Raw genomic sequence first — 24,530 nt, forward strand, 5'->3', positions numbered from 1 at the left:
TTAATAATAATAACTTTTTAAATATTTTTTTTTGGTAATTATTATTTTGGCGAGGGGTGGCGGCTACTCAGTACTTAGTGCAGTCGTAGGAGTAGGGGGCGGCGTGGCGGTATAGGGAGGGCGCGGATCTGTAGGGGATCTGACAGGCGGAGTTGGTGCTCACCTGGTGGTCGCTGAGCGAGGCGCTTTCCATCCCCAACCGGTGCGAGGTGAACATCTCCCGGACGTTAGGAAAAGTCTGCTGTTGGGACCCAAAAGCGTGGCCGGGCAGGTGGCTCAGCTCAGCCCCGTGGTTGAGGTACCAAGAGGCGGTGGGTTGACCCCCCCCCGCCGCCCCTCCACCTCCACCACCACCACCACCACCACCGTGGGGGTGATGCCCGCTCCCCAACCCGCCCTCCTGCCCCGAGGACAGGCTCAGGGCACCGAGGGGCGACGGGGCGCCGGTGGGATGCTCGGCCAGCCCTTCCTCCAGCGGGGCGGGGGGCACGCACATGTGGCCCGGCCTCTCGCCGCTGTAGAGGCTCATGGCCCTCATGCTGCAGTGGTAGCTCCCACTAGTGTCCAGGGCTTGGCTACACGCCGCGCTGTAGCCCGACGGTTGCCCCGTCGAGGGGTAACCCAAAGGCATCCCGGCGCCCGTCCTGCCCGAGGAGGCGGCACTCACCGGGCTGAGATCCCCCGCGGGGGAAGTCCGCAGGGTCATGATGCTCTCCACGCTGAAACCCGGTAAACCGTTACCGGCGGGGTGATGCTCGGGTAAGGAACCCTCGGGGGAAGTGGCGGCGGCGGGGGGGGATGCGGCGCTGCGGGGGCTGTCCCGCAAGGCCCCGCCGCTGGCCGGGCTCAGCGTTTCCACTTTGGTGATCACCGGGAGCTCGGGAGATGCCGTCTCGCTTTTGATGACCACCTTCTTCTCGGAGGCCGGCGCCGAAGCGGAGGAGGAGGAAGAGGAGGAGGAAGCTTCCTTAGGGATGTCGGCTCCGGGCAGCCCGGGGGGTTTGGGCTGCTCTTTCAACAGCCGTTCCCGGGCCTCCTCCTTCTCCTTGGAGACATCCTTCTTCTTGAAGCGTCTCCGGCGGCGCAGGAAGCTGCCGTTTTCGAACATGTTGTAGGAATCGGGGTCCAGGGTCCAGTAGCTGCCCTTGCCCGGTTTCTTGTCGTCGCGGGGCACCTTGACGAAGCACTCGTTGAGGGAGAGGTTGTGGCGGATGCTGTTCTGCCAACCTTGCTTGTTCTCTCGGTAGAAAGGGAAGCGGTCCATGATGAACTGGTAAATCCCATTGAGCGTGATCTTCTTGTCGGGGGCGTTCTGGATGGCCATGGTGATGAGGGCGATGTAGCTGTAAGGTGGCTTCACCAGGTCCTTGGGGGCGGCGGGTTGGTGGGGGTGGTAAGGTCCGTAAGAGCGTCCCATCCCCGCCGCGTACTGCTCGGCGTGGCCCGAATAAACGCTCATGGGGTTGCCCATGCCGCCGTACGTCCCCGCCGTCCGGTAATAGTTCTGCTCGCTTAAATACGGCACCACTCCCAAAGCGTTGGGGTCCGAGACGGAGTAGCGAGCCTGCATCATGGAGAAGGGGGCTTCCCGCGGCCGGGGAGGAGAGGAAGAGGAGGAGGAGGAGGGTGGAAGGGCCTCACCCCCGTCCGGGACCCCTCTGCGGAGAAGGAAAAGGGGGGGAAATGAGAGAGAGAGTCTCGGAGACGAGCTCAATCCCGGCGTGTCCTCTAGCAGCGGCACCGCGATAGCATCCTCCGGGTCGCCGGGGCAGGGTGGTCTCTGGCCGCCTCTCCCTCCCTCTTTATTAAGCGGGACACACTACGGGCGGGGGCTGCTGCGGAGCGGGGAGGCGGCGGCTGCCTGCGCGCGGCGGGCGCAGGCACCCGCCCGCCACACACACACACACACACGCACACACGCGCGCGCGCGCCCGCGCCGTACTCTCAAATTATAGAGATATACATATATGTATATTTACACACGGTTAAAAAATTATATCTCACCCCCTTTCTCTGTAATTTTAACGGGTTTGGCCCCAAAAGGAGCCGGCGCTGAGCGGGTCCGGCCCGGGGGCTCCGCCGGCCGGCGGCACGCAGCCTCGCGCTGCACCGAAACGCCGTTTTTAACTAATTTTTTTTTCTTTTTCTTTTTTTTTTAAAAATTTTTTTAATTTTTTTTTTTGATGGCAAGGACGGCGGGAGTCGCGACACCGCTTGTATCGCCCCGCGGTGCCGACATAACGGTGCCCCTGTGCCCGGCAGGTCCTCCTCCTCCCACTTGGTTTTTAGTGGGGTTTTTTTGGGTTTGTGTTTGGTGTTTTTTTTTTATAAATGCATTGATTTTAAGGGAAACAGGCCGGAGGTTCTTTGCCCGGCGCCGGGAAAGGCCACCGGCACCCTTCCCGCCGTGCTCGCCCGGTGGCGAGTGGCATCTCACCCCGCTTTGCCCCTCGCACGAGGCTGCGAGGTTCCTCTGCGGCTTTGGGGCAATTTGAGGGTATTTTACTATTTTTATTACTTTAAAAAAAAAAAAGAATCCAGGGAGCGCATTTAAGTGGCTTTTTTTTTTTTTCTTCTTCTCGTTCCGGCCATCGAGGCGGATTTTCTTGTGCCTGTGAAATCCGCCCCTCTGACTTCTCTCTAATGATTTCATTAGAGGCAATCAGAGGGGGACAATTAGGGACGCGTGGTGACCAAGTGTAAACTCAGGTTTTTGGGAAAACCGCTGCCCAGCTGCTCTGTTCCCGCCCCGGGATAAGCCTGGATCTGCCCGGCGAAGAAACGAAGGTGGGAAACAGAGATTTCCCCCCTCCCCGCTCCGCAAAAAAAAAATAACATATATATAAATAAATAAAATTAGTCACTGTAAAATCGATTCGAGCCCGAAGAGACCGAGATAAAGTTGAAATTAATTAGCTGTCACTTCGGCAGGGCTCCTTCCCGCTGCCTCCCCCGAGCCCCGGCTGCTCCTGCTCTGATTTCTAAGTGGTGATTTTTTTTTTTGGTTTCTTACACTATAATTCTGCCTTGCCCTCCTTGCAATTTGTGGGGCTTCGTAAGGCTTTAAAGAAAGATTATTTCTCCCCCCCCCTTCTTCTCCCCAACCAAAGGCAGGCAGTGATTTTTTTTGGCTGCTGGCGAGAAGGGTCCCTTCCCCGCAGCCGGCTCCGGCCGTGGGAACTCGGCGGGGCTGTTAATTACCGGAGATTTTGTTAATAAGAAAGGAAACGATTTTATGCGATAGACGGGAAAAAATAATAATAATAATAATAAAAAAATAGAGGCAGCTCCTCTACAAGGAGGTATGGGTAAAAATTAATCTGCGATGGAAAAATTGATTGGAAAATTTCGCCGGACGCTTCGAAATCGTTATTTAATTTTGATGGAAATAAATGTAAATGTTCCGGGAGGGTTATTTTCACCAACCAAGCAAACGTCCGGGGGATTTTTTTCTGAAAACAAATAGTAAATTCTGCGAGGTCTGCTGATAATTTTCGTGTAAATGTACGACCACCGAGAAAACATTTATTTATTTTTTTTTTTAATTGAATAATTTGAAAACGACTTCACATTTTTATCTTCGGTTTCTAAAAAAAAAAAAAAAATCGCAATTCTTAGAAATATTAGGGTTTTTTCTTAGCGTACACAGGGTTTCTTAAACAACACAACTTTTTAAAAGGCAGGAATTTTTAAACTCAAAAGCTTGACCAAAGCCATCCCTGCGGCGTCCTAGAGCTGTCCCTTCCTAGAAGCCTGGCACGCTCTCGAGAAATAACCTGGATTGAATCTTACCTCTCCTCGGCTGAAAACTTTGCCGAGATGAATGTCTACAGAAAAAAAAACAACAACCAAACCAAAAACCCAAAAGCAGCAATAGATCTTTGCTTGCTGCGGCTGGGAACATAACAAGAGAATAGACCGAGGGGCTCGGAAAAGCCCAAACTTCAAATTGCAGGAAGAAAAATAAAAATAACTAAAAATCATCATGATGAAAAAAAATATAAAAGCCAGCTTCCAACCGGGGGAGCGCAAAGAGAGGAGTCCTTTCGAGCGAGAGGCCCCGGGGAAGCGCTATCTTCCCCCCCCCACGCCCCGGGCATGGCGGGTTTCTCCCTCCCTTCCTCCGCGGGACTCCCGGTACCGGCGTTTTCCCGAGGAACCCGCTCAGCCCCGGGCGGGCAAGCGGCGGGTTTCCCTCCGCAACTTTTAATTTGCCTTTTGGCGAGCACCGGACAGCAGCGACCCGGACCCTTCCCCTCCTCGGGGGCTCTCCCCTCGCCGGTTGCCCGGGCCCCGGGGCTGCCGGTGCCGGTGGCGGGGAGCGGCGCTCACCTGCCCGCCCCGGGGGCTCGGCGCGGCGTGTGCTGCCACCCAGGGGACACCGAGGGGTTTGCACCGCCCCACCGGCACCGCACCGGCACCCCGGGAGTGCGGGAGGGATGCGCGGGGGAGAAGGAGAGGAGAGAAGGAGAGACGGGGGAAAAAGGGGTCGGAGGGGAAGGGGGTAAAAGAGACAGAGGATCAGAGAAAAAGAGAGTGATCAGGAGAGAAAGAGCCAGCGAGAAGCGTCTGAGAGAGAAAGGGACTGGAGAATGGGAACAAGAGAGAAGGAAAGCATCAACCGCAAAAAGAGAAAGGCAGGGAAAGAGAGAAAGGAAAGAAGAAGAAAAGAATGCAAGAGGGAACGAGAGAAATGAGAAAGAAAGAGAGAGAGAAGGAGAGAAGGAAAGAGATAAAAAAGGAAGGAAGGAAGGAAGGAAGGAAGGAAGGAAGGAAGGAAGGAAGGAAGGAAGGAAGGAAGGAAGGAAGGAAGCCCCATTTTAAAAGCATTTTGATTATTTTGGAATTTGTTTTATATTTTCAAAATAGAACATATTGTCTTCTGTCATTAAAGACAAAATGTACTCTTGTACATATATACTTATAAATTAAATCAATCTCCAAAGATTTGACTTTTATGACAGAAAGAACACTTTAAGCTTCAATTTTTTTTTCCAAAAATTTGTTTCACCGAAAAATAAAAACATTTTATTTTTTTCTAAATTGCAGTGGCATGAAGCTAACTGAAGGAAAGAAACAGAAAGAGAGAAGGAAAGAGAAAAAAGAGAGGAAGGAAGCAAGGAAGCAAGGAAGGAAAAAGAAAAAGAAAGAGAAGGGGAGAAGGAAAGAGGAAGGAAGAAGAAAGGAAGAAAGAAAGAAAGGAAGAAAGAAAGGAAGGAAGGAATAGAGAAGGAAAGATAAAAAAGAGGAAGAAAGAAGGAGGAAGAAAGGAAGGAATAGAGAAGGAAAGAGAAAGTAGGAGAGAAGGAAAGAGATAAAAAAGAGAGGAAGGAAGGAAGGAAGGAAGGAAGGAAGGAAGGAAGGAAGGAAGGAAGGAAGGCAGGCAGGCAAGCTACGTCTTGGCAACGCAACCAGTGGCACCAGTCTGGCTGAGACCAACCAATGCACGTGGCTTTCTGCTCATTCACCATTTTTGCATCTGTACCAGCTACCAACCCAGGAGAGGGCACCCACCGCTGGCTCCAGGGGGCTGACACAAACCCCACACCTATTTCCCAGCAGCAGGCGACGTTGCTGGGCTCAAGCAGGTTAGCCTGGGCCAGCCCCACCTGCCCTCCTGTGCCTCCTTTGCCGGGTTATTGTGTAAGCACAAGAATTCAGTCATAAGCTGTTTATTCACACATGGAAATCTGTTTCACAGTTGTCAGAAAGACTAGTTTCTGGTACCCAGCTAATATTCTGCAGGAACGAAAACCCGATTAAAAACTGTTGCCTTTAAAATTCCTAGCCTATCTTTAATTTTCAATTTCCAAAACCAAAGTGACACCGCCAGTTCAGCGCTCCCCTTTGGGTGCATTTTGTCTGTTTTCAGTGGCTGCCCTTGTGTGTTCAGCCTGCACTTCGGAGAAATGATTCCCGCAGCACAAGGAGTTGCTTTCTCCATTGTTCACAGGGTTAGTATTAATCTGGCACTCCCTTTTTCTAGGTGTTGCCACAAATTGGGGGTGTTTCAAGCTAAGAGCTGCATTTTTGTCTCCTGTATGAAATCTCAGGATTGTTTTTTAACCTCTTTCACTAGAGTATTTTATTCGATTTGGTCAAGTGGGTATTAGAAGTGATTCATGGACCTCCAACAGACTAATTCCATTTACAGGGATGTTGGTGGCCCTGTCTGCTCCCCGCTGAGCAGAGAGACTTTCCAGCAGCATCCGTACCAGCCACACCAGGCTGCTAGAGCTAACGCTAAAGGCTGCTGTACGTGTGACAGAAGAGACCCTGGGAAAGCAATTTGGAGCAAATTTCAGACCTGTACAATGAAAGCAGAGAACTGAACCAGCAAAAGAGGTGTCACCAATTAGCAAACTCCTCATTTGCTTATGACAAAGTGCCCTGATTTCTAGAAAGCCAGCTCAGGCCCTCTTTTTAGGTTTTTTTTTGGAAGCTAAACACACGTAAGGAACAGCTTTACTGGGCGTCTTGCATGGAGGTTGGAGGGAGATGTAGGTGGTCTGGTAGGATCTCAGCCCCCCTCCTTGATTGTTAACGTATTAATTAATGGCACTGTTGCTACCTCACTCACTTCCCCTTCCTCAAAGGAGAGGAGGAGGAGGAGAGCGTGTTGGAGTGGAAACAAGTCCCACGAGCTGCGACGTGGCGATTTGGGGTGACAGCAGACAGACGGACAGCGTCGGCACGCTTGGCAGCCCGGGAGTGCAAATGGCAACGCTGAATTACAGAGAGGTTGTAAATTGCTCACCAAAGGCCCGATCCCGAACTCCCCGCAGAGATATCAAAGTCGCTGGGAGTTTTCCGTGAGTAGGAAGTGGAGGAATGAGCTTCAAACATTTAGGCCCAGCTCCACATGGGTGGTCTATTATGCCTGGACGGATTCCCACTGGCTCCAGCAGCACTCCGAGGTAGTGAAAAGGCTCTTCCTAAATGCACCCCGTTGCCGAACCTGGGGCTTTAAAGTACTTTCTTTGAATGCTTACGAGGGATTTCGGTGGAAAGGTGAAGCCCCAGGCTCACCGCAGCTGCTCCGCAGCGCTCAGCCCAACGCGTTGATATTAAACTCAATTCAAAAAAACACACATTAAGTTGGAAGGGGGAAAGACTCCTGAAAACCAGCAGAGTCCTGGCCTTCGATTCGCGCTGTGAAAAAAAACCAGAAAAAAAACCCAGTTCAGCAATCGACAGCAGCCGCAGAGAGAAAAGGCGTTTGCATCTGCCCGGCTACATCTGTAACTATTCAGAGAGGAGCATCCGAATTTGTTCCGCTTTTTGGGCTGGCAGCGCAACAGTCGGCTCTGACGGTGGATGTGTGTCGGTAGCATCCAAGCCAAGCAGATTAGAAACCAAATTCAAAAGCCATTTCCCCCCCCCTCTCCCTCCCCTCCAGCCTCCCTTTTCCCCGACACACTTTAAAATAAACCTCCGTCTCTTTCATTGTTCCCATGACCCTTCCGTCCCACTCCGCTCAGGAATGTCGGGATTCTCAACGTCCTCCCTCTTCTTGGGGTAATTGTCAAACGACATTAATTCTATGAATAATAAATCGTGTGAGCAAATAATTTACTATTCTGCGAAAGGCAAGCGAGAAGCCTACTTTCCGACAGCTGGGAAACCCAGAAGCCCACGTAAAGGCTGGGTATCGCTTTATCCACCACCAGCCAATATCATATGGAAAAAAACCCCGATTGATTTGGGAGTTTATTTTATGAAAAGTGGGGGTTCCCCCCCCCACCCCCGCCAGCTTTATCACGTGATCGAAAAACCATGGTATTTCCATAAGGTGGGAGACCATTCTCACATTAATGACATAGGGTGTCCTTTTCTGTGTCGAACTCCAGAGGGAACGGTGCTGCTGCAGCTGCTGCTGCAGATTTTGGGGTGTGGGACCCCCTCATGCCCCACTCCTGCCTGAGGAAAGGACCTTCCATTACCCCAGGCTCCCTCACGGCCTTTACACCCCACAAGGAAGGGTGTATGTGTGTGTGTCGGAGCATGGCCTTCCCCTTCCCCTGAGGCTCTGCTCGCCCAGGCGAAGGCAGGGACCCCCAGCCGCCATCCACCCCACAACCCCACTCTTCCATTTCGCCTTCGAGGCCTTTTTGGCCCCTCCGCGCCGCCGTCAGGGCGTGCGAGGGGCGGGGCTAAAGCGGAGGCTCCGCCTCTCCCTCTTCCCCCGCCGCCATGGAAGGGGGCGTGAGGCTGCGCGCGGGTGAGCGGCGCGGTTACGTCACGGCGCGTGGAGCCGGGCCGGGGGGGGGGCGCGAGCGCGGCCGTTGCTCTGAGGGAGGGGAATGGCGGGGCCGGGCGGGCGGCGGTCGCAGCGCTCCCCCGTGAGGCGGCCGCCCCGCCGCCCCCTCAGCTCTGCCTTCCTCCCCCTCAGCTCTGCCTTCCTCCCCCTCCAGGCGCCTCCAAGCAGGACGTGCGGGAGAAGGTGTGGGACTACCTGGAGGCCAGCGGCCTGGCCGCCTTCCCGCGGCCCGTGCACCGCCGCATCCCCAACTTCCAGGTACGGCCACCCGGCTGCGGGTTTGGGCCGCTGCCTTTCCCCTTCCCTTTCCCCCAGGCTGGTAGCATCCTCCTTCCCCAGCTCTCCTGCCTGCTCCTCGCCTGTTGCTGCAGCACGCAAGCAGCTGCGAACCGTGCGTCCCCGCGGGCTGTGCGGTTGGTGAGCGGCGGTGGAGGGTGGCAGAGCTCTGGGAAACACCACGACACGAACAGCATGTGTGTATAATTTATAGCAAATAAAGAAGTGCAGGTATTCAGGGAGAAATTTTTCTCTATGAGGGTGGTGAGGCACTGGCGCAGGTTGCCCAGAGAAGCTGTGGATGTCCCATCCCTGGAGGGGTTCAAGGCCAGGCTGGATGGGGCTTTGAGCGACCTGGTCTGGTGGGAGGTGTCCCTGCCCATGATGGGGTTGGAACTCGATGATCTTTAAGGTCCCTTCCAACCCAAACCGTTCTATGGTCTGTAGCTGGCAAGACATGGCAGGTGTGGGCTGTATTTCAATAAGTGGATGCAAAAGCACCTTGTGAATGAGATAAATATATTTATGTGTTGGCAAACTGAGGCATTCGGAACTAGATTTCATTCTCCAGGGTCTTCAGCAGCTCCATTGGGATGGAAAGCTGAGGTCACCCATCTTGTAGGACTTACGCTAGGAACATACAGTATGTTGCTGAAATGGGAATGGTGGCCAGATTATTGCTGGCAAAATGTTGCTGGGCAGTGGGGAGAGAATCCTTCCTCCTTGTCTGGCTTCATTGTGTCTCTGGGTTGATGGGTGGGAAGAAGAAATAAGAGGACTTTCAAGTTTGCAGTTACTCAGGCAACCGCTTTACCATCTGCCTGTTTTAATCCAAGCTCAAGGTGTGCAGCCATGTATCTGTTGTGTGTTGAAGAGGTGATGACCAGAATAGCATTGTGGGCATGTGTGTTGCGATTTTTTAGCCCATGAGCAGCATTAGGAGATGGGCTATGCCTTTTCTCACGGTACTGGCAGAAACATTCTGCCTTCATTTGCAGCTGAGGCATGGGCATGTGTGTTGGGAATTTTTTAGCCCATGAGCAGCATTAGGAGGTGGGCTATGCCTTTTCTCATGGTACTGGAAGAAACATTCTGCCTTCATTTGCAGCTGAGGTACAATAGATGCTGAAGGTGGTGGAGGAAGCCTGAGACTTTATCATGCTCGTAAGTCAGGTGATAGCATCTTAAATTACAAAAGGAGTGTGTGCTCTGCTAAGCTTGAGCACCTTACTCAGTTAAGAAGTGAATCTTCTGAGTTCAGTATAATATCTGTAAGCCAGGCAATAGCAGCTTAAATTACAAAAGGAGTGTGTGCTCTGCTAAGCTTGAGCACCTTACTCAGTTAAGAAGTGAATCTTCTGAGTTCAGTATAATCTCTGTAAAGAGAGAGCCTTGTTCAGAAAGTCTTCATCTAAAAGAGTCTCTGACTATGGCTTGTGTTTAAGGGAATCAGTTGTATTCATTGACTAAAAAGGGAAATTGCTCTCCAGCTCTCAGTAAGGTGAATGAGGGTGAAGTTAGGCCAAGTGAGTGTACTTACATCCTCTCTTTTTCTGAGGCCAGGAAGGTACTAATTGCTCAGCATCTGTTGGTATGTGAGAGTTTCCCATAGAGAACATCACAAAATTAGGAGTACGTCCCTCACTTAAAATCGGGGGAAATGAGCCTCTATAAGATGAAGGATTGTAAATTCCCATCTCTGCTGTGAACTCCTTGGTGATGCACTGATATCTTACAAAAACAGGGTGCTTCCCACGCTGCGACAAGGCTTCTGGGTTTGCAGGAGTTCAAAGCTGCCAATACTGTAAAAATAAATCCTGATGCTCCCCAGAAGAACGCTCGTTTTCTAACGCTGGAAGTAAGTGGATGCATTCCCTTCTCTTTTGGTTCCTTCCTTCGTGCAGGGGTCTCACCAGGCTTGCTGCTCTATTAAAGAGCTGGATGTGTTCAGCAGAGCACGTGAGATTAAAGTGGATCCTGACAAGCCTCTAGAAGGTGTTCGGCTGGCGGCGCTGCAGGTAATGAAGGCACCTTTGCACCCCTGAGGGGGAGAGTGGGACAGAGCGCAGCGCTTGGTGGCATCTCATGGCCAATGCCTGACATTTCTCCAGCAGGAGCTTTACCAGTCCTAAGCCTCATGCTCAAGCCTAAGGTTGCTCATGTAAGGATGTCTTTGGCATCCTTTTGGCAAAGGTACAGATAGGGTTTGGGGAAGTGAACGTGTTTCTGCAGAGCTATAGCTGTTTCACTGTCATTGTATTCTTATTCCCCAAAACACGTAAGGTAGCCTTGCCTCAAATTGCCCTACCTTTATCACAAGATGAACGTGTGACAGACTTACCTCAGACCTGTGCGTGTTCAGTAGCTTATATGCACGGCTCATTTGTAGACATGCACTTTAGATCAATAGATATTGATCTTATCCTCTGTTTCTTAAATAAAATCTTGTCTGGAATTTTGCTGTGCTGGAGGGGACTCATCTACAAGCACTACACAATCAACAATGCTAACTGCTGTGTATCAAATAAGATGATTGACCACGTGGAGACTTATGGGACAGTAAAAATATTTCTTTAGCAGCCCTCCTCCTTTTAATGTGATAACTTCTTTTGTTACACAGGCAAGGAAGACTTTGTTGGTTCCCACACCACGTCTGAGAACTGGGCTGTTCAATAGGATTGTTCCACCTTCAGGTGCAACTAAGGAGATCCTGCGAATATGTGCCACGTCTCAAGTAGGAATGAAAATGGGGGAGGTCTGAATTAACTTGTAGTAGGATGTTGTGTTATGATAGCCCAGGTAGAGGTTGGAAAAACAGATGCTACCTGAAATACTCTTCTGCTATTATGTAATTCCTGGATTTGTGTATCCATCTGCCTTTTTTTTTTTTTGAGGAAATTTAGTCTTTTTGCTGTATTTTATTAGCAGAATGGTATCGATATTTTGTGAAGTTTTCTTTTGAAATGTGGTGTGTTGCTGCCCTCTGGTGTTAAAACGCCATACTGTACAGCTGAAGTCATTTGGCACTGAGAAACCGGCACTATTTATCCGCATCTTTATTGGGTATGAAAACATAACTTGTTCAAAATGAATTGGCCAGCTCTGTGGGTTTTATTCCTTTCTTTATCTTCTGCTAAAGGCAATAAAGTTCTAGAGTAATCCTGTGTACAACTGAGGGTTGTAAATGGATGGTAATTAGTAGCGACTTTCTTTGTTGGAACTTCTATTAAAGTCATTAACTAATTAGGTTTTTCAGGGTTGAAGAGCACTTTTGAAAGAGACCTGTCTCTTGACCTGCTTCAGGCCCCATATCTGATCTGTGATCTTACCACCATGTGTCTGGCTTTTTCCCCAAGCAGGCATGCTAATGAATAAACACTATTAGCAGTTCATATTTACAAAGGACTGTGCAAACAATTCTTACCACATTGCTGTGAAGTGGATAATGAGCATTATTACTGATAGTCAGCCACAAATTACTGATCTTTTGGGGTTTGTGCTCTACACAGAAAATGTTTGCCTTTGTATTGTGAGGATTAACTCGGCACAAAGTTGAATTGGTGTGAGGAAGATTTACATTATGCTGTACAGATAGTACTAAGAGTGAATGAATCTCAAGATATCTTTTTGAAAGTTCTAAACCTCTGATGTTTGAAAATCCAAGTAAACACCATTTTTAATTTCTGCAGCTTTGGACAGAATTTTGCTAGGATGTGTTCTTTAGAGAAGGGCCTGTCTAAATTTGTGAGAATTAAGAATGTGTAGTGCTCTGATATTCCTCATGGGCATGAATTTACGTATTATGACTTTAAGTTAGTAGTAGGGTAGGAAGTGTCGTTTGCCCTTATTTTTAGAAATAGCTGTCCAGTAAAGGGTTTCAAAGTACAAAGTTTGATCCTAAATAAGTAACCTTGCTTAGAAAAGTGCCCACCTCCCTTAGCTCTCCTTGAAGTGTGCCAAAATTCTTGTCACTGTAGTAGGGAATGTATTCTAGGATTCCCTAGAGGATAACTTTCCAGACATGTACAGCTTGGCTATACATGGAAGAAACACTTGAAAAAGTGGGGAGTTACTTGGATTTATCAAAATATTCTGGATTTCTGCCTCACTGGTTGGAAGACTCTGCACTCTGTGACTGAAATTATATTTTTTTTGCAGGGTATAAAAGAATACAGTGTGCCTGTGGGTCTTGATGGGAAAGCACGAGTGGACTTGGTTGTTGTAGGATCAGTGGCTGTCTCTGAAAAAGGTAAGATAAAGCCTCATAAGGTTTTCAGGAGGAGGGTCTTAAGTCACGATTCACAATGTCAGTAGGTTACACTACGTGTTCCTTTTGGCAGACTCAAACGTGTATTTGGGACTGAATTATGGTCTTGAGTTCTGTCTCGTCTGTGTGGCAAGTCACTGATCCCAATCCAACCAGGAGAAATCAATGCCTGCTTTACACTATGCCACCAGGACTTAGTGTGCAGGCAGCAGAGTGGTTTAGAGCACGCAGGCCAGTGTTTTGGCCTTCAGTAGAACCATTCCAGCAAGCAAGTTTGGTTGTTTTGGGGTTTTTTTTGTCTTTTAAAAGAATCAGAGGGCTCCCTGTTAGAGGATCTGCTCTCACAGAGTATGTGGAAGGACACGTGTTACAGCTGCTGATTCAATACCTATTTGGGGATTGGATTTTGCATTTTTTAGTATTTTAAAGACCTGCTGGTGATGAAAAATTTTCCACTGGCTTTATCCATTGCCTAAAAATAACATGTTCTTTGTGCGTGACCCAGACTCCTTTACCCACATAAAGGTAACCTATGTTTGACATGAATAGAGAATTCTAATTACAATAGGTAAATAGGCTTCTGTGTTAACTGAATTGGACTAAATGTGATTTATTGTGAATGGGAGGCTTTTGGGATCCTCCAGTTCATTGAAACTAGTGTTTTATTTTAATTTCAGTGCTGATTAGAAGACTGGGATCCTCCAGGAGTTCATTGAAACTAATATTTTATTTTAATTTCAGTGCTGATTAGAAGAAAAGTTGCATTCTGTGAGAGACACTGATCTGAATTTTTCCTGGGTTACAACTCTGTGCTTGGTTTATCCGCAGCAGACTGCTTAGTTTAATTGCAAGCTTTTGACAGTTACCATCCTTTCCACTCAGCTGTCCCTGTGTTCTCATTTGGTTTTGTCTGTTTTAGGCTGGAGAATTGGAAAAGGGGAAGGTTATGCAGACATGGAATATGCAATGATGGTGTCAATGGGTGCAGTGCAGGAGGATACACCTGTAATTACCATTGTGCATGACTGTCAGGTAAGTTAAAATATCCACTCTCAAGTGACGAGTCAGAACTGTGTGGTCCTGAATGGTACCCCTCAAGAAGAGACTTGGAATGATGTTGGTGAAGCATCTTTACTTTGTTTCCGTTGTCACTGACGGATTTTCGTATGTTGTGAGACATCAGGAACGGTGTGCAATTTTGGTGAATTTGTTTTTAATTATTTACTAAGTCTTTTGTTCTTTGTAGGTGGTTGACATAGCAGAAGAGCTTCTTGATGATCACGATTTAACTGTGGATTATATACTCACTCCAACAAGAACTATCAAGACTAATTGCAAACGACCGAAACCTCAGGGAATATTATGGCATAAGGCAAGTTACCTCTCCTAACAGTGGTTTACTGGTACTGACATTCTGTTGATACGTCCCCCATTTTTACATAAAACCACCTTTGTTGTATTAGAAATACTTGGAAAAGGAGCAAGTGTGTTTGTCAAATGAAACAGAACAGCAGCAGATGTATTCAGTGTTTTTTAGGTGATAATGTTGAGGAGGAGAAATATACTATTGAAGCTGAGGTTGCTGTATCAAATGGATTATAGGGTGAGAGTCACTGGAAACATTGTGGATTTTTAAGATAGACATAATTTCTTGTAGTCGTTTGCGGTATAACAGTAAGCTGAGGGGCTTCTCCACCTTGTGTTTTATTCCTCAGTGCTCATTGAAATTGTCTCTGCTCTTTTTCTGGAGACAGCACCATAGAGAGAACCTTATGGCATTAGGCCACATGGAATGGGCAGAAAATGTGCTGCTCTGGTCGTGAAAGGAAAGTATGACCTAGTGGCTGGTACACTGCTGTTTACGTAGTGGATGTGTGGGATTAATTTCCAAAGGATAGATGAATTTGTGGCTGGAGCTCATTTTCAGGTAGAGGAATAGTGTCTTTATACTGCTTTAAATCATGAATCGTTATTTATTGATAAATATTGTTTTATGGGTTTGACCTCCCCTTACCCCAAGATTGTCCCAAACTTTAGCAGCTTTGCAAACGGTTTCAGAAAAGCATTTAGTGAATTGTTTTACTGGAAGTTCATGCTGGGAAAACTTTTTCTTTGTCATTAGATTTTCATTCCTAAAATCATTCCATTAGGGAGCAGACACAATCCTGCATGATTGAGTCACAGTAGGAACACTGAAATGAAGAATAGTGCACCCATGTCTTGCAGAAACCACTGAGGAATTATTAGTGAATACTTCTAGGGAAATCAAGAGTTGTTTGTTAAGCACTTGCCAAGCAGCAAAAAGAGTTAAATTTGTTAAGGTAATGTATCTACAACAAACAATTCTAGCCAGTACTATTTTTATTCCTATGGTGGGAGAGTATTTTACCCTGCCTGTGGTTGAGGATTTGAGGTTATAAATAAATAAATAAAAGCTCTGTCTGTACTAGTGCATTTTTTCCATTGAATTATTTTTGAATCGTAATTTTTTTAGGATATTATTGAATGTAATTGTTTTAATGGCCTACCCCTTGTGCCCCAGCCATCTTGCCAACATACTTTTGATCCGCAGTCTGTCTGTCTTAGTGTCAGACTTCAATCTCAGTAACATTTGCTAACATTTTGTCACTTTTTCTGTCTGTTTCCATTTAGCAGGGACACTTTTCAAAGGTCTGGGGAACAGAGTCTCTTGCAGGGGTGGTTAAACTTTTGTGCAACTTTTACCATTCATGAAAAGTCAGTCAGTTCCAAGCACTGTATCAAATTCAGTGTTACCTTTGCATTTCTTTCCTCTTTAGAGAAAAAAATCAAGATAAATGTTCTAATGTACACCTCATAAACTAATGAAGTGTTTGCCACAGCTCCTTTGTGCTTGTGTCTAAACCTTGAGGAGGTGCTTGGTAGAGTCATATCTAAAGCTTGTGCCACGCTGAATTCAGTCAGTTTGCATGAGACAGTGAACTTTTTTTCCTGTAGTAATCTCTACATTAGTGGTGTTTTCTGAAAGACACAGCTCTTGGTGAATTTCCTACAGCTTTCACTGAGAATGGAGCACATTTTACCATCAAACCTTTATTTGAATATTTGAATTTTGGTTTAACACCTAAAACTGCTTTTGGCTGGGACTCTTTAGTCTGGAGAAGAGAAGGCTGAGGGGAGACCTTATCAACGCCTACAAGTATCTCAAGGGAGGGTTGAAGGAGGAGGGAGCCAGACTCTTTTCAGTGGTTCCCACCGAGAGGACGAGGGGCAACGGGCACAAGTTGGAACATAAGAGGTTCCACTCAAATATGAGGAGAAACTTCTTCACGGTGAGGGTGACGGAACCCTGGAACAGGCTGCCCAGGGAGGGTGTGGAGTCCCCTTCTTTGGAGATTTTCAAAACCCGCCTGGATGCAGTCCTGAGTAACATGCTCTAGCTCTAGGCAATCCTGCTTCAGCAGGGGAGTTGGACTAGATGATCTCTATGGTCCCTTCCAACTCTAGAAATTCAGTGAAATTCAGTGAAATTCAGAGCATATGTTGATTAGATAAGAATATTGCAGATTACTGGCCAGAGCAGGGGTAATCATACATTTCTGTTATTCTAGGAACACAGTTTTCTGTCTGCATGAGGAAGAAAGAAATTAGGGTTACTCTTTCACGGGGAGCTGAACAAATTTGTATATATTTTGTTGGTGGTTGTGGTGGTAATGGTGTCATCAATTCTTGCACAGAGGGTCTTGGAGGTGGGAGGTCTAGTTAATCGACAGGGTGTCGAAAATGCAGGATTTGATAGGAGGTATTTAGGTGTTTATCCTTTGGCTTTTCCTAGCTGCTTCTACATCCTTTCCTCCTCCTTTTCTCTGCATCCTTTTCTCCTTCAAATCCTGGCTTTACTGGTGCATTCTTGTTCCCCAGAGCAAAACTAAATGAACCAAGAGGTAGTGGGTAAATAAATAACCCACTTCTAAATATGGTGTTTTGTCAACAGAAAGCAGCTTAACTTTATTGTTAAGGTGTGTGATGCGTAAAATACACTGCAAAAAAGTTCATCCTTCAGGAACATGGCTGGATCAAGCCAAGACAATGATTTAAGAGCTTAAATTAAAGGTGTTTGCAAACATGGGATTACAGCTAAGCATTGTTGTAAAGGATGTTCGTTTTTTTAAACTATTAGGATGAATAGCCATTAATACCTACACTGTGTTTTCAGCTCAAAAGAGGTAAAAACAAAATGCATGTCTCCAGGCTAGATTTCTGTGCTCAAAGAGGTATTGCTTTTCCTGGAGTGTTTTTGCTTGTCATGTGCTATGTAGGAAGTAGTGTGTCAGATATGGGGATGGGGTAAATAGGTGTTACTCTATGAGTAAATGATTCACTTCTTGGGGTAATTGGCATGATTTGCCCTCAGTTGCCTCTTTCCAGTTCTTCTCAGCGCAGAACTTCCAGCTGAGCTATTTCGTGCTGTCGAGGTAGTTATGTTTTTCCAAACAGGAAGATGTGAATTACTTGCTGTGATTTTTGTCGTAGAAATCCTGATTTAAAGACTTCCAAGGAAGTGTAAGAGCCACAATACTATTAATACCAAAGAAGCTTTATCTGTATCAGTGCTAGGTGCTCTAGAAACACATCTAAATACAGAGGCTGTACTGGAGTGTGTATATAGGTAGGTTTTTTGCGTCTGAGTTCAGGGTTTTGAGAAATCAGTATGTGCTCCTGGAGGACAGCAGGAGCTGCTAAGAGCTGAGCACTCTGGAAAACTTTTATTTGGATGCCAGTGGAGAATTATTTGGCTTCATCTGTCTTGAAAATCTAACCCATTGTTTCTGGGAACTCTAAATTCATGAAACGACTTACTTTCTCATTTAGTATTTTGTATGGAGTAGCTGTGATCTTTATCTGTGACACTGTCTATTATATTTGTCACAATTATGAAGTTATTTGTGCTGTGCTTATTTTAAATTGACACGATACAGACCAATTAAAATATTTGGGGTCATGAAGAGGGAAATGAGAGTAGTTGGTGGAAAAATCACTAGATCCTAGCAAGCATTTCCTTCTGTTTCTTTAATCATTCTTTTGCTGAGAATTTTACAGAAGTAGGAAAAAAAAATTCCCAAAATGAAATGAACTGGGGGAAATCCCTGGGTCTAATGTTGAAAGAGTTCACAGTGGCAGAGATGGAAACTATCTGACAACAAACAGCTTTTGATTCGGGTCTGTGATAGAATATTTGGAAAGTAAAATGATGTTGTTTCAGAGCTCAAAAAATTCACACATTGTAGCTGGCAAAACCTTCAGCGGGGACAGAGTGTTGCTATCAGAAGAAAATTGCTGTCAGTTGAGCCAAGGTTTGTTTTATTTTGTTGTTTGGAGGGATAGCGTGAGCAGGGCACGTTTCCACGCGTGGTTAAACATCTCAACACCTTTGCAAATCTGACCCTTGCTGCAGAGTCCATGGAATCAGTTTTTGCTGATGGATTCCAAATGTGGGTTGCATAAGTTTCTCCTGAGGGACACTAGCAGACTTCACGGGCTGCCAGCTCCCAGAAATATGCCCTCGGATTGCGTGCACATATTTGGACATTTTGTGCAAATGAATGATAAAATGTTCGACTGTGCTGGCCTGTCCTAGCTGTCTTGGCTTTGTCTGTGCTTTAAATCCCTGTGAGTTCAGTGCTCCTTGATTAAGGAGACAACACAAGAAATGGGCTCTGTCCTGAAGTCGAGGGTCAGAGACCACTCAGGGTGTGTGGAGATGAATATTTCAAACACCTTCTGTCCACCAGCCTCAATATTCGGAAGGGCTGGTGGATCTGCTGTACTAAAGATTGTTTGGTCTTGTTTTCAGCTTCCATGGTAAGGAAGGGCAGCAGCAGCATCTCCCTCCATCTCGAGCTGTGTGTTCTTACATCAGTTGGTGTGTGCAGATGGGTGGCTGTGTGAAGCAGAATCAAATAGCAGACCTAGCATGCTCTCCAATCGATAGCTGCCCTGCCCTCCTCTGCCGTACATCACCACTGCACTGCCTCTGCTGCCAGGGAAATCAAAGTGGTGTTTGGCTTGGCCTGCACTGTATCAGGGGTCAGCATTACTCATTCTGTCAGAGGACAAACACATCTTTCATTTTCCCCAGCAAAATATTGAAAGTGGCTGCGTTCACTGTTCTGGAATAACAGAGGGTTATTCCAGAGAGCCCCGATGTTCCAGCAGAGACGTTGCAGAAGTCCATCTGCCAGTACGTTGTTTTGGGACCAAACCAGGTGTTGTAAGAGTGGATGCTCAGGGTTAAGTGCTGGGAGGTTTGTATTGGCCCTCAGCATCCAAGGCTGTTTTCTTCAGGTTTCTGTCAGAAAAGGGGCCACATTTCCCTTCTCAGCTCCTTTCCCATAGCCCTGGTAATTGTGTGCCAGAAGAATTCATCTACCCCGCTGTCCTCTTTCCCCAAGGCTCTCCCAGCTATGGCAGGGAGCGGGCAGGATTGTTAAATGATTAATTGCCTTTGGTGGAGTTATTTTTAACCTGAATCACTTCAGTTACTGAGTTTACAGCACAGACCCACAAGCCCTTCTCTTGGCCAACCCCAGAGGGCTGAAGTATGGAACCGGCCTGGGAATTGGTGGTCAAGGGATAATAGGAAACTTCTTCAGCTGGCTTCGGTGCCAAAGCCAATCATTAAGCTCAATCCCAACACTCAATACGAAGTTTACAAACATCAATAAATGGTTTGGCCTTGATTTTATAGGGTTGGGGGAAGCAAGGGCAGAAGCTTCCTCCACTGGGTTTGCCCAGGTTCACGGAACTGGATCAACCAGATTTTGGGGTAGAACCCAAGCCCCGTGCATCCTCACTTAGCCTAAAGCAGCAGGCAAGGCTGGGGAGGAGTGACCAGCCGGCACAGGACCAAGAAACGTGCAGCTTGTTTGAAAGAGAGGAGGAATATCTTTGGCCTCCCTCCACATGGAAATAAATCATTGCAATCCTCCACAGCTCACAAGACAAAAGAAACTTTTTGCATGATCGTAATTAGCAACACATTGTACTACCACAGAGTTCTTTTGTTTGCTATTTTGCAACAGAGCAGAGCAAGCTTTTTCCTCTCCTCTGCCACCCACTGCCCTCTTTGCCCTTTTGGCTCTCACCCCTTGCACCCCAAAAAAGGTAGTGAATTGGTTTGATGAAAGCCCAAACTCAGTTTTTGCCTTTCCTTGACATATAAGTGGGGAAAAATAGGGAAGGATTTGAAAGATTTGACCCCGCTGAAAGAATTCTCCAAGACCCCAGGGAAAACAGCCCTTAAGGTAAATCCTCTGTCTCTTTTATGCAGCAGAAGGATGTCATTTGACAGTGTCAGAACTTGTCTAATATAGGGTTCTTTACAGAATGTTTTCTATTACAAGAAAAATCCCAAGTGCCAAATCAATTGCCTTTGTTGCTTTGGTACTGAAAAGACTACTTACTGTTATATCTGCAGAGGGCTGAATTTAAGGTAGTGATAGGTTCACTTCATGATGGTGTTTGTTCAGAGCTTCAGCTTTTATAGAAAGTAACAGTTCATAGCCCTTAGGAAGATGTATATGCTGTTGTAACGACATCTTCCTGACTTTGCAGGGAGCCTGAAACAGTAGCTCCAAGAGCTCCAGTCAGATGCCAAAAACTACTGATGACTCTAGTGAGGGAAGGGGCCATGTTGAAGCCTGGCCAGTTGAAGTGTCTCAGAGAGTGTGCTGGTCCCTGGTTTATCTAAATCCTCTCCTGGGTTTGTCATTGAAAGGCTGGGAGTTCCTGAGATTATCCTCTCGGTGCCTACCTCTTTGATTCCCTTAATCTACAACGTGTTGAGGGTTTGCCCTTGGTAGCATTGATCTTTCTAATGAAACATCCAGTCCATGCCTTGGGAACTGAGTTTAATTTCAGGGTGAAAGGAACTGTACGTACACTTGGTAAGAGGTTGAGGTTGTGCTTTGGAGTGATGAGTTGCATGAGAATAGAAAAATGTTATTCCTGTTTGGTTTAATTAGCATAGAGCTTACATTTCACATAGAAATTTGACAGAGGACAACAAATGTTCCTAATTGTTGGCCAGTAAAAACAAAGTAAGATGGCTTCAGCCATTGGTTTGATGTTGTATTGCCCAGGGAAGGGGAGTTTACTGTCAAACACAGCAGTCTGAATTCTTGGCTGAGAAAAACAAATCAGATCAAGAATCCACAGAGCAATAATTCTTCAAAATCTGAATATGGCATATACCTTTCAGAGTGTGGAGGCTCCCAGAGCCCCAGAGGAAGTCCTTGCCTTGCTGTACTGCCTGCCAGATCAGGCCAGATTTGTTCAGAAATATTTATCAGTCAGAGTTTGTTTGTTTAAAGGGCCTGATCCCAAACACCTTGATTCTGGGTCTTCAGTGTGGCAGAATGGGGGTGGCCACTGCCCACACTGGTTAGTCCTGTTCTTCTCTTAGATAATATATTAACAAGATAGAGCTAGGACAGGCTTTTTGTAAATCATATTTTTATTTAGTTTCAGCCTGAAATAGACTGTCCTTGTTTGCTCCTCAGAAGAGGAGCCCTGGGAATGTTTCAGAGACTTCTCTTGACTGGCTTTCCTGTTACCTAAACCTAACGCTGCCCTCACCCCGTCTTTGATTTTCCTCAAGGCGCTTCAGAGTGGCACTATTCTCCCTAGAGATCTGTAAATTTACAGACTTTGTGTGGTGCAGCCTGATCCAGACTCACTCTGACTCTAATTGTAGAACCAGGAATTCAGGAGCTCTGAGATGAGAGAGATCTGAGCTGGGAGATCTGCAGGCACATTCTAGGCAGGAGAGTCCAGCAGAGCCTGCTGAGTACCCTGCTAGAGAGGCTTGCTCACACTGTGTGGGCTACTAGCTCGGGTCTCTCCTAGCTCAGGCATTGCTTCCCTAGGCTCTGTTTTGCTCCCTAAATTTAAGAATTGGATCTCGTGTTGATGGATGTTCTGCTTGTCCAGCAGCCAAGTACGAATTATTCCTCCTTCCAGCTGCAGTCTGCAAGCCAAAAGCTAGACCGCATTAGCTGGGGAACCACTGTGTTTCCTGCCAGTCACTGAGTGCAGCCTGGGGCATCTCATGCCTGAGATGGATAGGGTTCAGCTGTTGAGAGGAAGAGCCCTTCCAGAAGAGCTGCTTGTGAACTTGGGGTTGGATGGGAGGGACAGAGGGTTCACAGTTTTGAAGTACAGTGTCCAGGCCCTCTTCCGTTCTGTGATCCAACCCAGCAGACTGGGGTGGTGTGGGATCTGATGAGTAGCTGCGGGTGGTGTTGGGAGGTCAGATGACAAGAAGGGAGGCTGTGGTGATGTGCCACCACCAGAGAACGTGCCTCCAGCTGGGCCCACACTCAGAGGAGCCCCGCTACAAGGCACGCTCCCCAGCTGCAAACTTCACACCATCGTCCCTCCCCATTGTACGGCCCAGCCTACGGGATATCCTGTGTTGGGGGGAAAAGAGCACGAGGAGGGCTGCAGAATGAAAGTGCCTGATGGTCTGATGAATTGTCGGCGGGTAAGATTCTGCCAGAGCAGGAGCACAGGCCCTTGGTCAAAGCAAATATTAAGGGATAACAATAAGAATGCAAATCCGAAAGCATCCTGATAAATAAATGTCAGAATCTAATAGTTCTGAGTTTGGTTTTGATTTTCCTGCTGGATCTACATTGTACTGCTTGCTTAAAGAGTAATAATGTTTATTTTTGTCCTACAGTGTGTATTTAGGGAGCAGCTTCAGAGTCAGGCCAGCAATTAATAACAATTTGAATGCTCTGGCACTCTGAATGGTAGCAATTTTGTAAGGTTCCTCTCTTTTTATGGTGCAAATGGGTCCTGATGGTCTTACCCTTTTTCTGGAAGGGGAGAAATCTCCTAATTGTATCTGTCTTCCTCCTTTTTAGGTCAGCTATGAGATGCTGGAAAAAATCCCCATCCTAAAAAGTCTTCGATACAGAGAGAAGCAGGCTGGCAAGGATGTTACCCTCCAAGATGAACATTCAGACTTGGCACATGCCACCACGTTGGATGAGAAGGCGATGGCTGAAAACACAAGACCGCAGGCTGCAGCGGGCTCAGCTCAAAGAGGACAACCTTACGTTGAAAGCGATCCTTTAAGTCCCAGATTAGGGGGATCTGGCACGATGACTACTGTGTATGTGGGGAACATACCTCCCAGCGTAAGAGTGAGCGAGCTGAAATGTGCTTTAAGGGAATTCCACGCGACTCCTTTACGACTGAGTTGGCAAGGAGCGCAGCGCAGGGCTTTTCTCGATTACAAGGATAAAGCAACCGCAGAGAGTGCTGTATCCTCTTTGAAAGGCTTGAGCCTCGGGGGTCATACTTTGCGAGTTGAGCTGGCCAAGAATCAGAGAAACAAAGGGCAAGTTGAAATCAATAGTCAGAAAGGAGTATGAAGAGAGGGAAAAAAAAAAAAAAAAGAAAAAAAGGAGTTTTCATTGTTTTGTGAGAAGCCAACCTAAGTTTTCAAGGGTATTAGTATATCCTCTGGTTACTGCAGGCTAAACAGCAAAGTGTGAAGCCAACTTTTCAGAGAAATGAGGCATACATCTCACAGCTGACTTGCCTGCCTCGTTCCTCCAGCTGTACATGCAAAGTGTATTTGTCAAGACAGATGAGAGGAGGACTGTTTCTCCATAAACAGTTATCCACAAAATACCCACACTCTGTGTATTTGTTTTTTGTTGGCCAGGGGTTGATTTGCTGCTCGGTGTGTACATTTGTTAGGCCTGGATCAAAAACCTGCCCCTTGGGAGCTGTGTGCAGCCACATGTAGCGAGGTGATTGTGTTCTGTCATCTGAAGGTTGTACCTGCAGATTTGTACTCGTGAGCTTAAAAGCCAGCTGCAGAAAATCTGTCTTAAGAGTTACAATTCTGTTTACTAAAAAATAGGGTTTGCCTGTTGGGAGTTTTTGGGATATTTTTCATAAAAATGGCTGGGGGGAGAGATTGCCCTTATTGTGCTCCTGAAGAAGGGCTGTGGAAACACTGGCTCAGCCACTGAGTTCTGTAATAGCTATTAATGTCAGGTGGAAGAAATGGTAGCCCCTTTCTCAGCTTTGTTTTGTGAATCCAGCCTTTAGTAAACCTTGTATTTCTTATTTCAGTCCGGCAGAGGAAAGTGAAGACCAGTTTCTCCTCTGCTTTTCCCCCAAACACTTCAGTTACCTTTTTCATGGATGCAGATAATTATAAAATAGATACTTTTTCTGATTGTCTTGTCTCTTATAATTTGGTGTGATCCCATTGCCTCTGTGAAATTGCATTAATATACAACCGCTGTAGTGGAAATGAAAAGCAGACAGACCATGGTCAAAACCTGTGGGTGACTTGAGATGTTTGGAGGGTTGCTGGAGATGGGAGCAAAGCCTGGTCCTGCCGTGCCTTTTGTCACCACCAGTGCAGTCTTCCTGCAACCACACCATCAGACTCTCTAACCATGAGGGTTAGAGAGCAGCACGGGCAACTTTGCATCATGAAAATGCTGTTAAGTACTACCCTGAACAGTAAGATTTGCACACATGTGAACATTCACTTACGACATAAAGGAGAATGATGATTTATTTGGTATGGCTATTATTACTTCTCTTTTTTTTCTTCCCTTCGGTTTCCTATTCCTGAAAAACAAGTTGAATTTTGGCTGAACCATCCTTTCTAAACAGAAGCACTTTTGCCATCGATGCTGGGCACATAGTCAAAGT

General features: G+C 46.8%; 2 protein-coding genes across 3 annotated transcripts; one reads left to right on the forward strand and one right to left on the reverse strand.

The window, feature by feature from the left end:
* Nucleotides 1–6: 6 nt before the first annotated feature.
* FOXC2 (forkhead box C2) lies at nt 7–1,815 on the reverse strand. The gene has a single exon (XM_014942228.1). The coding sequence runs from the start codon at nt 1,571–1,573 to the stop codon at nt 68–70; it is 1,506 nt and encodes a 501-aa protein (XP_014797714.1). The 5' UTR covers nt 1,574–1,815; the 3' UTR covers nt 7–67.
* Nucleotides 1,816–8,178: 6,363 nt separating this feature from the next.
* Nucleotides 8,179–24,043, forward strand: MTHFSD (methenyltetrahydrofolate synthetase domain containing). 2 transcript variants are annotated; one of them, XM_014942596.1, is made up of 8 exons: nt 8,179–8,221; nt 8,415–8,518; nt 10,441–10,554; nt 11,157–11,270; nt 12,695–12,785; nt 13,723–13,835; nt 14,050–14,175; nt 22,712–24,043. In XM_014942596.1, exons 1-8 carry the CDS (start codon nt 8,194–8,196, stop codon nt 23,222–23,224), a joined length of 1,203 nt encoding a protein of 400 aa, XP_014798082.1. In that variant the 5' UTR covers nt 8,179–8,193; the 3' UTR covers nt 23,225–24,043. The 2 variants fall into 2 exon arrangements, with proteins under 2 accessions (XP_014798082.1, XP_014798083.1); XM_014942597.1 differs by lacking the exon at nt 10,441–10,554 and adding an exon at nt 10,281–10,394 and having other exon boundaries at nt 22,712–23,275.
* Nucleotides 24,044–24,530: the final 487 nt, after the last annotated feature.

Source organism: Calidris pugnax, unplaced genomic scaffold (assembly GCF_001431845.1).
Source record: "Calidris pugnax isolate Ruff unplaced genomic scaffold, ASM143184v1 scaffold28, whole genome shotgun sequence".
NCBI lineage: Eukaryota > Metazoa > Chordata > Aves > Charadriiformes > Scolopacidae > Calidris > Calidris pugnax.

Excerpts from the sequence above, each read along its gene's own strand:
- MTHFSD (XM_014942596.1), top strand. The coding sequence starts at position 8,194 with ATGGAAGGGGGCGTGAGGCTGCGCGCGG. Across the intron at positions 11,271-12,694 it reads GAATATGTGCCACGTCTCAA|GGTATAAAAGAATACAGTGT; the intron begins GTAGGAATGAAA and ends TTTTTTTTGCAG. Across the intron at positions 13,836-14,049 it reads CCATTGTGCATGACTGTCAG|GTGGTTGACATAGCAGAAGA; the intron begins GTAAGTTAAAAT and ends TGTTCTTTGTAG.
- FOXC2 (XM_014942228.1), bottom strand. The coding sequence starts at position 1,573 with ATGATGCAGGCTCGCTACTCCGTCTCGGACCCCAACGCTTTGGGAGTG.